At 41.4% G+C, this 13648-nt stretch overlaps 1 protein-coding gene across 2 annotated transcripts in view; it reads left to right on the top strand.

Moving 5' to 3' along the window:
* Positions 1-13648, top strand: part of hpo (serine/threonine-protein kinase hippo) — a 117612-nt gene that overhangs the window by 49603 nt on the left and 54361 nt on the right. The window contains exons 2-3 of one of the 2 annotated variants that reach the window (XM_083127262.1): positions 8604-9014; positions 11055-11135. In XM_083127262.1, coding sequence (XP_082983388.1) covers positions 8899-9014; positions 11055-11135 — 197 coding nt within the window. In that variant the 5' untranslated portion in view covers positions 8604-8898. The remainder of the gene's footprint in view (positions 1-8603; positions 9015-11054; positions 11136-13648) is intronic. The other variant, XM_083127263.1, reaches the window with a different exon arrangement.

The following is a 13648-nucleotide window of genomic DNA, read 5'->3' as shown; positions in this document are numbered from 1 at the left end:
GAATGAATCAGAAATGTCCGGTTATCCGAATGTGTGCATTATCCGGACAGTTTCACGGGCTATCCACATAGTATTTTATTTGTCATCTTCGTATTTCACTTGACACGCACCCTACCGGCCTGTGTAAAGTTCTAGTAATTTTGTTTCTCTTCTCAATCGGACTTCTCAGTTTCTGGCAACACCGTCTCACTTCACAATGCCATTATGCGTGTGAGAAAACTTTAATCAGTGCGGTTGCTATCATTAATGTTCACTTAATAGCTAATCGCAGCAACGCAGCTTCCAAATAATAAACTCAAGACATGGATGATATTTTAATCTTCCACCTTTAGGAAAATCAACTCACTTGAACACAAGAAAGAAACCATATCATTAATTCCAATATTTGAAATATTAAAGGCATAATTATCAATAAACTTACATTTCACAACATCGTCAATGTTCACACCAACTTATTCCATTTCGTTCTCTCTCCCAAGAGTCTTACACACAGGTTGGTCGTCAACCGTCAGCTAAACATAAATGCGGCATGCTTCTGAAATCACCGATCACTCACAAGGCCATTACACACTGTACGGATTTTCTACAAATCCTTTAGCAAATGTGTAGAGTGCCACACACGTAAATTTGCCGTTGCGTAGAAACGACTTTTCGTTTCGTCTCCCTCTCTCTTAGCATCATGTGTTCTACCCTGCTCGGAAACCTTCGCTATTGTTGCCACATTGTCATTCCATTCCTGGACACACTCGCGCAAACATCATTGAAAACAATTGAATAGCACTCCAGCTCGCGGTTCCCACCGTTCGGTAGGGACGCTAATGTGGCAATATAGCACGGCGTAGTGCTTGCTTCTTTTATGCAGTGCATGTTCATTGGCTAGCTAGTAACTAGTGTTGCCAACTGTAATAATGAAGCACTATTTCTGTCACGGAAGGGGAAAAGACAGGTAAAGTGGCGGCGAGTTTTGTTGGATTGGAAGCACCATATTTTTATTTTATACTAAGTATTTGACCGGTTTGACGTTGTGTGCGTGTTTTGCGTGTATGTATGTAAAAGTGTGTGTTTGCTAATGAACGTTAAATTCCATAATGCCTCCAGATCTGTCGAAGTTGAAATCAAAAACCTTGCATAGCCAAGCTCGGGAAATTCTAAGCAACGTGCACGAGTTCATGAAGGAGGAAGCCAGTCATGGTGTTAGCATCCCAATAAAGCATTTTGGCAAGAGAGCAGCGAACGGCAGCAACAAATTGTTCATATTTCATAATTTTGGAATTATTCAAAATAAATAAATTATGTGGCTCCAACATCATCTCAACTCTGGCTCCGGCACGTGTTCTTGTAGAAATTGCATAGAGGAGGCTGTCATTTTTGCTGCTTAATGCGATACATATTGTTTTCTGTGTTAAAATTGCCATGCTTTGATGGGTGACCAAGTTCATAGCAGGGCCGGCGGAAGGGGAGGGCGAACCGTCCCATCGCCCAGAGCGGCAAAATTTGAAGAGAAGAAAAAAATAAGCCTATTGAAAACTGTGATCGAGCGAGATATTCTTTTGCGCTGAATAGTATTGAAATAGCATAAGAAGTCTCATTATTTATTTTATATTTTGATGTTTTAGTTAGGAATATATTGATTTTCAATTTTCCGTTGCTGCGTAATGACCGGGGGGGGGGGGGTCGAAATAGAGCGGCATCTGCCGCCACCTCCCAGGGAGGCAAAATGACTAGCGCCGGCCCTGGTTCATAACAAAAGAAAAAGCCGCGCAGCTTATCGTCTAGTGGCAGTATATGTACTTGTTATTGTTGTGGAAGCCGGCATCCTTTGTAAATGTATACAACAAAGGCAACCGACTGTCGCCGATCTCAGAGAGGAAATAATAATACTGCTTCAGGAGGAGTGTTATGGTGCAATTGTAGCTGGTTTAACACGTTGGCATGTTATTATCTGCTGTTGCAGTTCCATACCAGTGTATACGGGTTTTGGGAGTGAAAAGTTAGAACGCCACCAGTGCATTAATGCAATGAAAAATAATATATATATTTTTTTATTTTGTTTGAAATCACTCAAATAAGGAATCGTATGAAGAAGTCTTCTTTGCAGCATTTTTGGTAATTTTACTTATGTGTTAGTTCATATTTTGCGAATTTTTAGTCCATATGTATGTAGCTACATACAAAGCCACTTGTTGGTACATATTAATCCTAGTCCTGGTATAATGCATGACGTTTAAAGCTGAACGTTAGATAGACCTGAATTCTCTAATTTTCTTGTTATACGTAACAGCTGTGCATCGGCGCACTGCAGCGATTTTTCTATCTGCTCCATTAGCAACACTGCTTCTTTAGTTGTTTCGCGCATTGCACGGCAGAATTATCTGCGCTGGACTCTACTATCCGAATTTTGTGGTTAGCGCATCCAGTCCCATCCCCACTGTATCAGATTGACCTAACTCAGTGCGTCTTATAACCTGAAGATCGTCAAAGCGAATTTAAGATTACGTTTATAATAGTCCTGTTATGCATAATCAACGCTCTGTGACGATTTTCAACAAACCCTTTTCCAGTGTTGCACACACGGAGTCCTACTCGCAGCTGCAGTGATTGTAATGCTTTGTTCTTCCGCCCACGCAACTTCAAGTGGGAAGAGAACAGACTCAAAACCAGTTTTTTTTTATCCTGCTATTTGTCGAGTAGTAGTAAATTGAGTGCTTATTACAAGGTGATTGCCAGTTATGACGACACATTCGCGTAAATCTTGGATTTAATGGCCCTTTTAGCAAGTTTACTGCGCAATGAGATGTATTGGTGAGATAATAGAATGTCGTTTGCTTTCTTGAATATGCTTTCCTGTCATTTTCGCGACTTAAAGGAGGTAAATCGACGCCTCTGCAACATTCCGTGAAGGTGTATGGGAAGACAGAGATTTACGGCTGCACACATTCACGACCTGCGTCAGTTTGTTGAGGTGAGTGTTAAGTATCACGCTTTAACCGCCTTTATCCGATGGTACACATTAGTTAGAGGTTGAGTGAACCCCAGAGCCGATCCATGCTTAATGTAAAACGTGCTCTACCAGTCTCAACACACACACTCAAACGTTTTAACATGTTTCTTTGAAATCTCTTCAAAATGTGAAGATCCAGAGTAGCCGTTGAAGTGGTTATCCTTTCTCGGAGATGATCCATATTCCTTACTTTCACAGCTTGCACCTAAGATTTCAAAATTCCCTACATGGCAAAGTATATGATGAGGTTGAGGTCAGGCGATCGTGGTGCCCATTCTTTCGTCAGTGACATAGCTCACCTATAATTAAGAAACAGCGCTACTAATGGTTCCAGATTTATGTTTATTTAAACATAAATCAATTGCGTTTTCTTTGGGATGACAGAAGTTCACTCCGTCGCAGTATACTTTGTGATTTGCGTATTGCGGTGAGGTTACTGTGTTGGCTACTCAGTTGTCGACGTTCGGACTCGCCAATGAAGTTTCCGGGTTCGAGTCCCGGCTTGGATATGGATGTTCTTTCTGAGTGTCCATCGATTTAATCTAATACTCATCGTCGCGATTAGCCAAAAATGACAAAAACGGCGCTAAATAATAATAAATGTACAGGGTGGTGCAAATAGAAGTGGTCACAGCAAGAGTGTACAGTTTGGACTCTAGGAACACTCACCTAGTTAGAAGAGATGCTGAAAGTGGCTGCCGTTCAGGGATCTTCCATACCCTATCCCTGGAATCTGGATCAAGGTCGCGAAGAGAGAAAGTGGGCAGAACGAAGCATGCTTCACTCCCCCCCCCTCCTCGCGGGAGTACGGTTCACAGGAGTCGCGGGTCTGCGCAGGTTTTTTTTTTGCCGGTGGTTTCACTATACTTGCGCAGAGACTTGCTTTTGTTCGCTCGCTCCAGAGATTCCCGGGACACGGAATAATCAGGCTCCAAGGGTACCGAGAGATGAACAGCATTACTTACAATCAGGAGTGTTCCTGGTATTCTCGAACTGTGCACCTTCGCTGGAGCCACTTTTATTTGTCCCACCCTGTACAAAATTCAGAGGATTCTGTGTTTTACCTTGTGCTTGTACGTTATTAGTCTGCAAACTGCCAGAAGGAAATATGAAGCCAGTTCCTGTGGGTTTCCACAAATGACGGAACTGTGTTTGTGTGCGTCATGTGTACTAACAAACGTCAGTCATACTAAGTTAAAAGTGGTTCGAGCAATGTTGGGAGTGGGTCCGTTAGTTTCCTGGTACGGTGCCCGTTGACAATTGTCTCTCGTTCCTCGCGCGTTATCAACATTGTTCCGATGTCGATGCCCTTCTGCATGCGGCTTTTTTTAAGGCCTCCCAGATGGAGCCTTGTAATCAAGGGGTCCCGGGTTCGATACCCGGTGGAAGCACATAATGGTTCGGATCCCATTTTAAACTGTAGGTCCAGTCCCGATTAGCCTTTCTGTGCATAAAGTGTACTTGAATCAACAATTCAATTCACGCATGCGGCTTTTGGCGGACTAAAACGTATATTCGTCTGCTGAACGAACACGCTTTTTAAAGTAGGAGCTACATAGAAGAAGCAAATGTAACACACGTATTAATATTAGTGAACAAGGTTGAACGTGACGCTATAAATGAAGATTTGATTCATTGATTGATTTTTACAGTATGGGCACATCAGCACATAGGCTATTTTTGCCCGTATAATCCTCTTAACTAAAACAAAATGGAGGTTAGCCCCCAAGAAGAAAATGAAATATATCTAATGAACTTCCTCACTCAATTTTTAGATCGAATTCATTCATTACTTAACAAGTAACTCTAATCCCTCTGAGTACTAAAATGTCCATACCTAGGTTAAATAAAAGCTGAGGCTCTAAAAGGGCACCCAGTAAACATAGGACAGCCTCGTTGGCCTGCAAGAAGCAGTTACCGGGGTGTACGTACTACGGGGAAGTGAGGATGACTTGTTAGTGCCTTTCCAGGTCACCCCTTACACCCCAAATGCAGATTTGAAAATATTTTATGGTCACTAGTCATAAGCTTTGCTTCGGACTATCTCAGTTGAAAAAGATTATATTTTGCTAGTGAATTATTTATAAGTGGTTAACTGCCACTTTTGGCTAATCGCAAAGATGAGGATGATTGATGATACGATGATATTGGTGAAGGGACACTTGCAAACACCCATATCCAGTCTGGGATTCGAACCCGGAACCCCTAGGGGCGTAGCGCGCTGTGCTAGCCACTCCACCACGAAGGCTGGCACGTCACCCAAAAGGCTGTTGTACCATGTTTTTTTTCTTCGATTCCCGGGTTGAGAATTTCTCCGACAGTAGACCTGGAGCTCATCCTGCCTGTAATCAGTGGCTACGTAGAGGTTTAATGACAGTCGGAGCGTGGTGCTGATCACAACTCTACCTGTGTGCCTTGATGCCAGGGTGGTTGACCTTTTCTTGTGATACTAACCAAGACCGCAAAATCTTTGAAGGATTCCACCAGCGCCGTAAGCAACTTAGTCTCAACTTCTCAAACATTGTCACCTAAATTCACACCGAACTGCTTTAAATTGTTGCGGTGTATTGTTGGCTCAGACTTCGCTTTCCTGCGCCCAGATCTCGGATAGCATCTGTGTTTCTCTTGGAGAAGCTTTCTCTCCCACTTCTGGAAAGGTGCCACGGTTAATTCCCCTCAGAATGCTACGGGAGACATGCAGGAAGTCACTGCACGCGCTTGGCAGCTTTCCCTGACGATCGGCGGCCTCTAATTACATGTGGCATCGGTTGCTCTGCGGGTTTTGGTAGCTGTTCGCCATGCCAAACGCATTATGCGTCTGTTCCAGAGCACTATCGCGCTTCTTGCTACTATTTTCGTGTCGAAAGGAGTTTTCTCATAAATGGCCACATATTCAGAATCACGTTTCCGTTAAATATAGGACCCTGTTTGCATTTCTGAGTTCCGGGTTCTCACTCGGTGCCCCGAGGAGTATTGTGGGATCATTTTTGAAACTATTTATTCACAAATGTACTTCATTACACTGCACATTCATGTCGACTCTTCTTACACACACTACACTCGTAGCAGGCCCTTGTTTTACACTGGACACTCGCAGCAGGCCCTTGTATTACACTCGACATTCTCAGCAGGCTTTGTTTTACACACATGAGCTTCTTTCGACCCTCGTAGCAGCCCTTGTTTTACACTCGACACTCGCTTCAGTCGTTTGTTTTACACTCGACACTCGCAGCAGTCCTTTGTTTTCACTCGACACACTCAGCAGCCCTTGTTTTCCACTCGACACTCACATCAGCTCTTTTGCGACACTTGCAGCAGTCCTTGTTTTACACTCGATAGGCAATACCCACATTAGCTCTTCGACACTCTCAGCAGCCCTTGTTTTACACTCGATAGGCAATACCCACATTAGCTCTTCTTCGACACTCTCAGCAGCCCTTGTTTTACACTCTACACTCACATCAGCTGTTATACGACACTCGCAGCAGCCCCTGTTTTACACTCGACACTCGTAGCAACCCCCTGTTTTACACTCGACACTCGCAGCAGCCCCTGTTTTACACTCGACACACTCAGCAGCCCTTGTTTTACACTCGACACTCGCATCAGCTCTTTTTCGACACTTGCAGCAATCCTTGTTTTACACTCTACACTCACATCAGCTGTTATACGACACTCGCAGCAGCCCCTGTTTTACACTCGACACTCGCAGCAGTCATTTGTTTTACACTCGACACTCTCAGCAGCCCTTGTTTTACACTCGACACTCACATCAGCTGTTTTACACTTCGCACTATCATCAGATCTTGTATTACAATCTATACTCCATTCCATTTTTTTTGTCATTTCGAAAAAAATAATATCCGAGTGCTTTGCCCATATAGCCCAGTTTAACAAGTATGAACCTCAAGTGGAATTAAACAGACCAATTTTTAATAAAATTCTTGACATTGAGAATAATACGCGCGAATTTTGTTTTGTTCAGAGCAGTGACTTTTTCCAACCAACTTCCAGTGACTAAACAACTTGGTATTCTCTCGTGTTGTGCTTTGTTTGTCAGCGATGACGATGAAGGCAAAAACAGTTTTTTTTACACGAGTGAATGATTAATTTGGATTTTTCCCCCTTTGAAGCAGCCAGCAAATTCATGTTGTTTTTGGCAAAAGCAAGACAAGCAGGCCTCGTAAGTGTCGGCAAACACGTGGACAACTTCCCCTTAGTTTCATACCTGGTAGAGAATAACGACTTGAGGCTTGTGGTGCCAAAGAAAACACCACTGTGGCTTTTCTTTTGCGCATTGTGAATCTGGTCGTGGATGACTTCTGTATAGGCTGAAACAATATGATGATGCTGAAACGAAGGGGACGAAGCTCTTTTTTTAAGCACACTCTTAATTTACAGAGAGAAACGACGGTTTGATTTATTATAATCCTCTTACACCACGCATTCTGATTTAAGCTCGGTTTTAAAGAATTATTTAGTTCCTTCGATTTCGCTTTCAATTTTTAGGAGTAGTTGACTCGTAGCTTCTCCATCCAAGGTTTCTGGTTTTGATCTTGACCTGAGCATGAGTGTTTCTTCGCTACTGTGTCTACAACAATTTCGTCTAATTATAATTTTTTGTGAATTCATTTTTTTCTTTTTTGTTTGTTTCTTTGAGTTAGTTTTTAAGTCCACTTTATCCAGAGATAGGCTAATCGGGACTGGACCTACAGTTTAAAGTGGGATCCGAATCAATAAGTGCCTCCACCGGGTATCGAACCCTGAACCCCTTGATTGTAAGGTGACGACTTTACCACTACGTCATCGGGAGGCCATTTTTATTATATTAGTAAGCAGAAGTAGGACAATGTCGACACTAATAGTTAAGTGGGTGAAAGGCGTTATAGCCTTAATTTCGCTATGTAAATAAAGCCGAAGTAATAAATAAATCCTCACCCTAGTTGAAAGTGGTAAATTTTTAGCATCTTGAACAACCGATATTCGCAGCAGGCTACTTGAAACTGACAAGTGTACTTTCTTACACACACTGAACCCAAAGGTGTCAATTGACACAAATATGTCGACTCCAGTACCACATTATAGTGCACACATTGATAATGATGCACTTTTGTTGCATCAAAGAGTACTCAAGAGAAAAGTGGCTATTTGGAATAACCAAAAAATTGTTTCTCGTAGTCAAATATTTGTTTAAATGAGCTAACAAATACTGTCACTTTAAAGAAACCGAAATTATACGTTTAACTGTGTCAATTGATGCATCAAAAATGCATCAACCGACTTCATGCATTCTGAGTTATTTTCGTATGTGCTTGCCTCTCGCTTCACGTGTGTTCTTCACTCGTTAATTCTTTCGGAATTAGGGAATTATATCGCCTATTCAATATGACTTCTTTATATGCAGCTGATTACAAGTTTGTCTTGATCACAATGGTTGATCAGGTTTAGGGGATGTGAACTGGGAAATTTAACGATAGAAGCATATATTATGAACTTTTGGAATCACCATCACACCCATTTCTTCTTGGAATATTTGTTTTAGTGCATCGATTTTTCACATTCGTCGTCGCTTGTTTGTTTATAAAAGTGTCTTCTCTTCTAGTATCCTTGGTGAACGAATGCATCATGTGACTTGGGTATCATCTAAACACTTTTCTGAGGACATTTTTGTCGAAGGGTATCAATGCGTTTAACATCTATTTTGTGGTGTGCGATTGTACTACAATGCTAGAAAAGACTCACGTTTGTGCAACTGTGGGTGGAGAGTGATAACGTAGTTATCAACCTTTTCTTTGTGAAGAAGATATTTTTTTGTTTGTTGGGAAATATTGTGTTGTTGAGAGTGAAGTGTCTTGTGTGAGAGTGGTACAGTGTTTTGTAAATCGCAAGTGATAACGATGGAAACTCTCGTGTTCAAAAATGGAGGGATTTTCTCCCCAATTGTTCCAACAATACATTGTAAGACTTGTACTAACAAACGGAACAAGAAAGGAACCTCAAGGGAAGATAAGTGGTAAGTGAAGCTCTTATCGCATAGTTTAATTTATTGGGTTGATCGTTCATGTCCATTATGATTGGAGCTGTCATTACAGGCATTTGTGAACATTTTGATTAGTGTTATTACTATTAGATTATGTACACTCACCGGCGAAAGAAACAATAGGCGAATTGTCCACCACAATTTTAATTCGGTCTGTATTACACACTGTGATGACAACGAATTGAAATAATGACGTCAATTAGCAGAGAACAATGCCTGCTTCGAACCAACATAGTTTCATTCCTTAAAACAACACAGGATATAGAATAAAAAGTAATTATAGCAGTGGACAATTTGCCTTCCATTATCTTTGCTGTTGACTGTACCAATTGAAAGTTGTAATGCGCATAAATATAGTTTCTCGGACTATTGATCGGGTGATTTCTAGAAAGGTTTCCGATATTTCAAGGGCCAACGTCACTCTTGTCTTCAGAAACTTAATAGCAAGGGTATACTCAACTTGGTTTGTTTGTGTGATGACTCTGATGCTCGTTAGATGGCAGGTCAGTCTGTTGCATCGTCTTCTCGGCAGTCCGCGCTTTTGCCCCAGGCACGGGATAGAAATCTAGTCAAGGTTTAGCTGGACTTTTGGCATTCGAATGTGCGATTTTTTTCAAATTCTCCTCTCCATTCGAAAAACCTCTTGGTTATTTTAAAATATGAAAAATTACATACGCTTAAAATTTCCTTTAATAGACTTACGTAATCGCGAAACTATTGATAATATCTAGACAACAGTGAAAGAAAACTACACGAAAATTCACGTCAGTGTTCGAGAAGGAATTCTAAGCGTATGTAATTTTTCATATTTTGAAATAACAAAAAGGTTTTTCGAATGGAGAGGAGAATTTGGGGAAAAAAATCGCCCATTCGCATGCCAAAGGTCCACCCGAGCCTTGATAGGAATGACGGGTCGAGGTGTCTGAAACTTTTCCAGAACTCATCTGGTCTTGACGCGGAATATATTTAAATATGTGAACACGTTCACCTAGCTACATATATTGTCTGGGTTTATAAAGGAAAATAGTAAATGAAAAGTCCAATGTAACGCACTGTAAAATCATACCCACTGAGGGAAGCTTTGAATGCTACTTCCTTTAAACTTTTTATCTTTTTCAATATGTCATCGAGTAGTCCATATGTGGAGAGGCAGTGATGGTATTTAAAAAATGGGGGGAGAGGAGTGGCGGGAATATCTTCTGGGCGGAGTCAAATTTAATACAGATTTAAATAACATCCCAAACACTTATTTTCTAAATGTTTAATGGGGGCCGTACTGGTCGATCAGACGACACAGGCACTGAAGAGAACTAAACTGTAAGGAAAGCAGAGCAGAAATTATCATATATTTGCATCATCATAATAGCTAACCATATATTTACAGACGTGCTTCTTGAGATAAACTACATAAAACCTGTACACTGTGCAACTCAATTTTTTCACCTATCGTTCCGTTCTATGAAATTTGGAACGATGCAAGAGGGTTTTATCTCATGTTCATTCATCCTAGAGGAATTGGATAAAGAAGAGCTGACGACTTCGTGTAAGGAATCTACAAGAAACCTTTTTTCGCCAAACAATGACGCATAGAAATTGGTGCTAGAAGAAACCTCGCCTCTCCTTTGTTTATGTTCTATCCAGCACAACTCGCTCCTATCTCCACTATTTCCTAACACTGACCATTTTCCTGTACTGTCGGTTGAGCCGTGATTTTCTCTTGCATCCTATCTCGCACATCTCTACGTCTACATCCCCCTAATTTTTCGTAATATGAAACTGAATATGCCCTTGACTGTGAAATTTATGGATAAACTCCTGCAGAACAGCGTGGCAGATCTAAGCGATAACTTCTTACCACATACTTCTTTGTTCTTAAATATGAATGGCTGGTTATCTGAAGATAGAGAGGAATTTTATCATGTTACCATTGTTTACATAGATGTTTGGGTGTATATATTTTGTAAAATATTCTGGTAAACGGATTTTTTTAAGTGTTTTTCTCTTTTGTTTCAGTGAGCTTAAAAAGCTATCGGAGGAGAGCCTCACCCGACAACCAGAAGAAGTATTCGATATCATCTGCAAATTGGGGGAAGGGTGAGTGTTTAGTTTTTAACTATGGATTTTATGGGTTAGGACTAATCTTCTCATAATTTACTGAAATATGATAACATGATTTGGATTGGGTGGTCTACAGAGAAAAATGTTGTAGAGTGCGATTGGCAGTAAAGCAGTAGCAGATAAAATGTAAGGATAGAAATAATTTTTTAAAAAGCGGAGGTAGACATTTATACTTTAAAAAGAGCGACTAACTGATCAAGAATTTCGTATGGTTCTCACCACTCTTCATTTGCGAAGGGAAAGATTATTCGATCTGTACATGAAACTTCGTTTCAAGTTCATTTGTCGTCCATAAAGGGATATACGAGGTGTGTGACAAAAAAAACGGGATTGTACATATAATTCAGTCTACTTGCAGAATTAGTTCTCCGCGATGTTATCACCTTCAAAGTAGTCCCCTTCGGCATTCACACACTTCTGCATTCGATGCAGCCATTGTTGGTAACATTTTTGAAAGTCAGTTTCAGTAAGGTCCTTCAGGAGCTTTTCCCTTTTTGCCTTAACGTCTTCAACTGAGGAAAAATGGGTTCCCTTAATGCCAGATTTAACCCTAGGAAGTTAAAAAAAAGTCACATGGGGCTAAGTCTGGGGAATAAGGAGGATGCTCCATCACAGTACTGTTTTTGCTGGTCAGAAACTGCTTGACAGATAGCGCCTTGTGAGTGGGTGCGTTGTCTTGATGCAAAATCCATCCATCACTCCACAACTGGGGGCCTTTTTTTCTTAACTTTTTCACGAAGTTTCTTTCAGTACCTCAATGCAGAAGTGCTGATTTACAGTTTGACCACTGGAAACCCACTCGATCATTACAATTCCACGAATGTCGAAAAAGACAATCAACATTACCTTGAATTTTCGTGTTCCACACTGTATCTTCCCTCCGAAAACCGTTTATGCCATTCAAATACGCGTGTCCTAAACAAAGTATCATTCCCATAAGCCTCACTTAACATTTGGAATGTTCCTGTTGCTGATTTCTTAAATTTCACAAGGAATTTGATGTTGATTCTTTGTTCACTTTTCACACGACATTTTTTCGGCAGAACACGGTTAAAGGTGTTCACTCAATGACGTAATACTCCCAACTGGCGAGACCGGCTGAGTCCAAACTTGCAGCACAGATAGACTAGGGGTGTCGCATGACGTCACCAAATCTGTTGTTGCCAACTCCTCTTTGCTTTTCACTTATGCAATCAATCCCGTTTTTTTTTTGTGTCACACCTCGTATCAGGGAGGGGGGCGGGTGTAGGGGGTGTTCAAGAGCACCGAATTCTTCTGATTGTTATGAAGGTCATTAAGGCAAACACGTTTTGTAACGCTTTATCTATTTTACACATCACACATCGTTTCGATGCTACGAACACTTCCAAGTTTTAATTTTGCCTATGTTCACAGTTGTACCAAATGGAAAAACGCACACACATACACGGCACTTCTATGAATAATCAGGTATAATTAGCGTATTTGAGTTCTAATATAGTCTTAATCTTGGATGAAACTTTGCTAACTTTGCTCGTCGTCGCGAATAGCCGAAAGCGGCAGAGAAGCGGCGCGAAGTAGATGCAAAGGAGGAACGAGCTCTTTTGTCTCCATCCTTCGTAGAAGAGGTGGGGAAGGACGGAGAGGGTTTTCGACGGAAGGAATGTCTTAGTGCAAGAGTTCTCCTTCTGTATGTAAACGTAGGCACACTTTTTTTTTTGTCTGTTTCCTGTTCCATGTCTTCTTGTCTTCGACTCCTGGTACAATAAATCTCAGCGTCTCAGAGGTAGTATCCAGTGTTTACTTTGAAGGAAATAGGCTCTTTCTTCTCATCCAGTCTTCCAAGTTTCTGCATGTTTACCCTGAACCCCTGTGGGAGGGGAGAGCCAGCATGGAAGATGACAGCAGGATCATAGGTTTCTTGTGTGCCTCCAGACTGAACTCTCCCTTCTCAGGCGTCGAGGAACACAAGGGAGGGTGGCGAAGTTTACATATTTTTTAATATTCTACAAACTTCTGGCTTCGATGACAGGTCGTTTCCGTACGCGGCAGGGTATGGACGGAATCGTGGAGTTTATCAACTATGCTCAACTGTTTGAACCTTGCAGTTTTTGCCCTACTGTTTGAACATTGCAGTTTTTGCCCTAGGGTGCATGATTTGCCTAGCAAACACATGCGCTGGTAGGGTCATTGAGGATAACTTGACACCCTCTCGTTACTCTTAGAAATAAGTGAAGAAACCGTTTGGTAAACTTGGAGATGGATCATCCTGATGGCGTAATGGTAAGGTCGTCGCCTTGTAATCAAATAATACCAGGCTATATACCAGGCGGAGGCACGTGGTTGTTCGGATCCCACTTTAAACTGTAGGTTCAGTGCTTATTGGCCTATCTGACCATAAAGTGGAATTACAAAACAAAGTTTGACGCAGAGCTGAACCAGAATGCAGCACAAACATTTTCACTGAAGTAATTAGTGGAAGACCGGAACATATGGATAAATGCAACAAA

The sequence above is a fragment of the Lepisma saccharinum genome, chromosome 8, assembly GCF_977018435.1.
Source record: "Lepisma saccharinum chromosome 8, izLepSacc3.1, whole genome shotgun sequence".
Classification (NCBI taxonomy): domain Eukaryota; kingdom Metazoa; phylum Arthropoda; class Insecta; order Zygentoma; family Lepismatidae; genus Lepisma; species Lepisma saccharinum.
The sequence above is the reverse complement of the archived record's forward strand: the minus strand, read 5'-3'. Positions and strand labels throughout refer to the sequence as shown.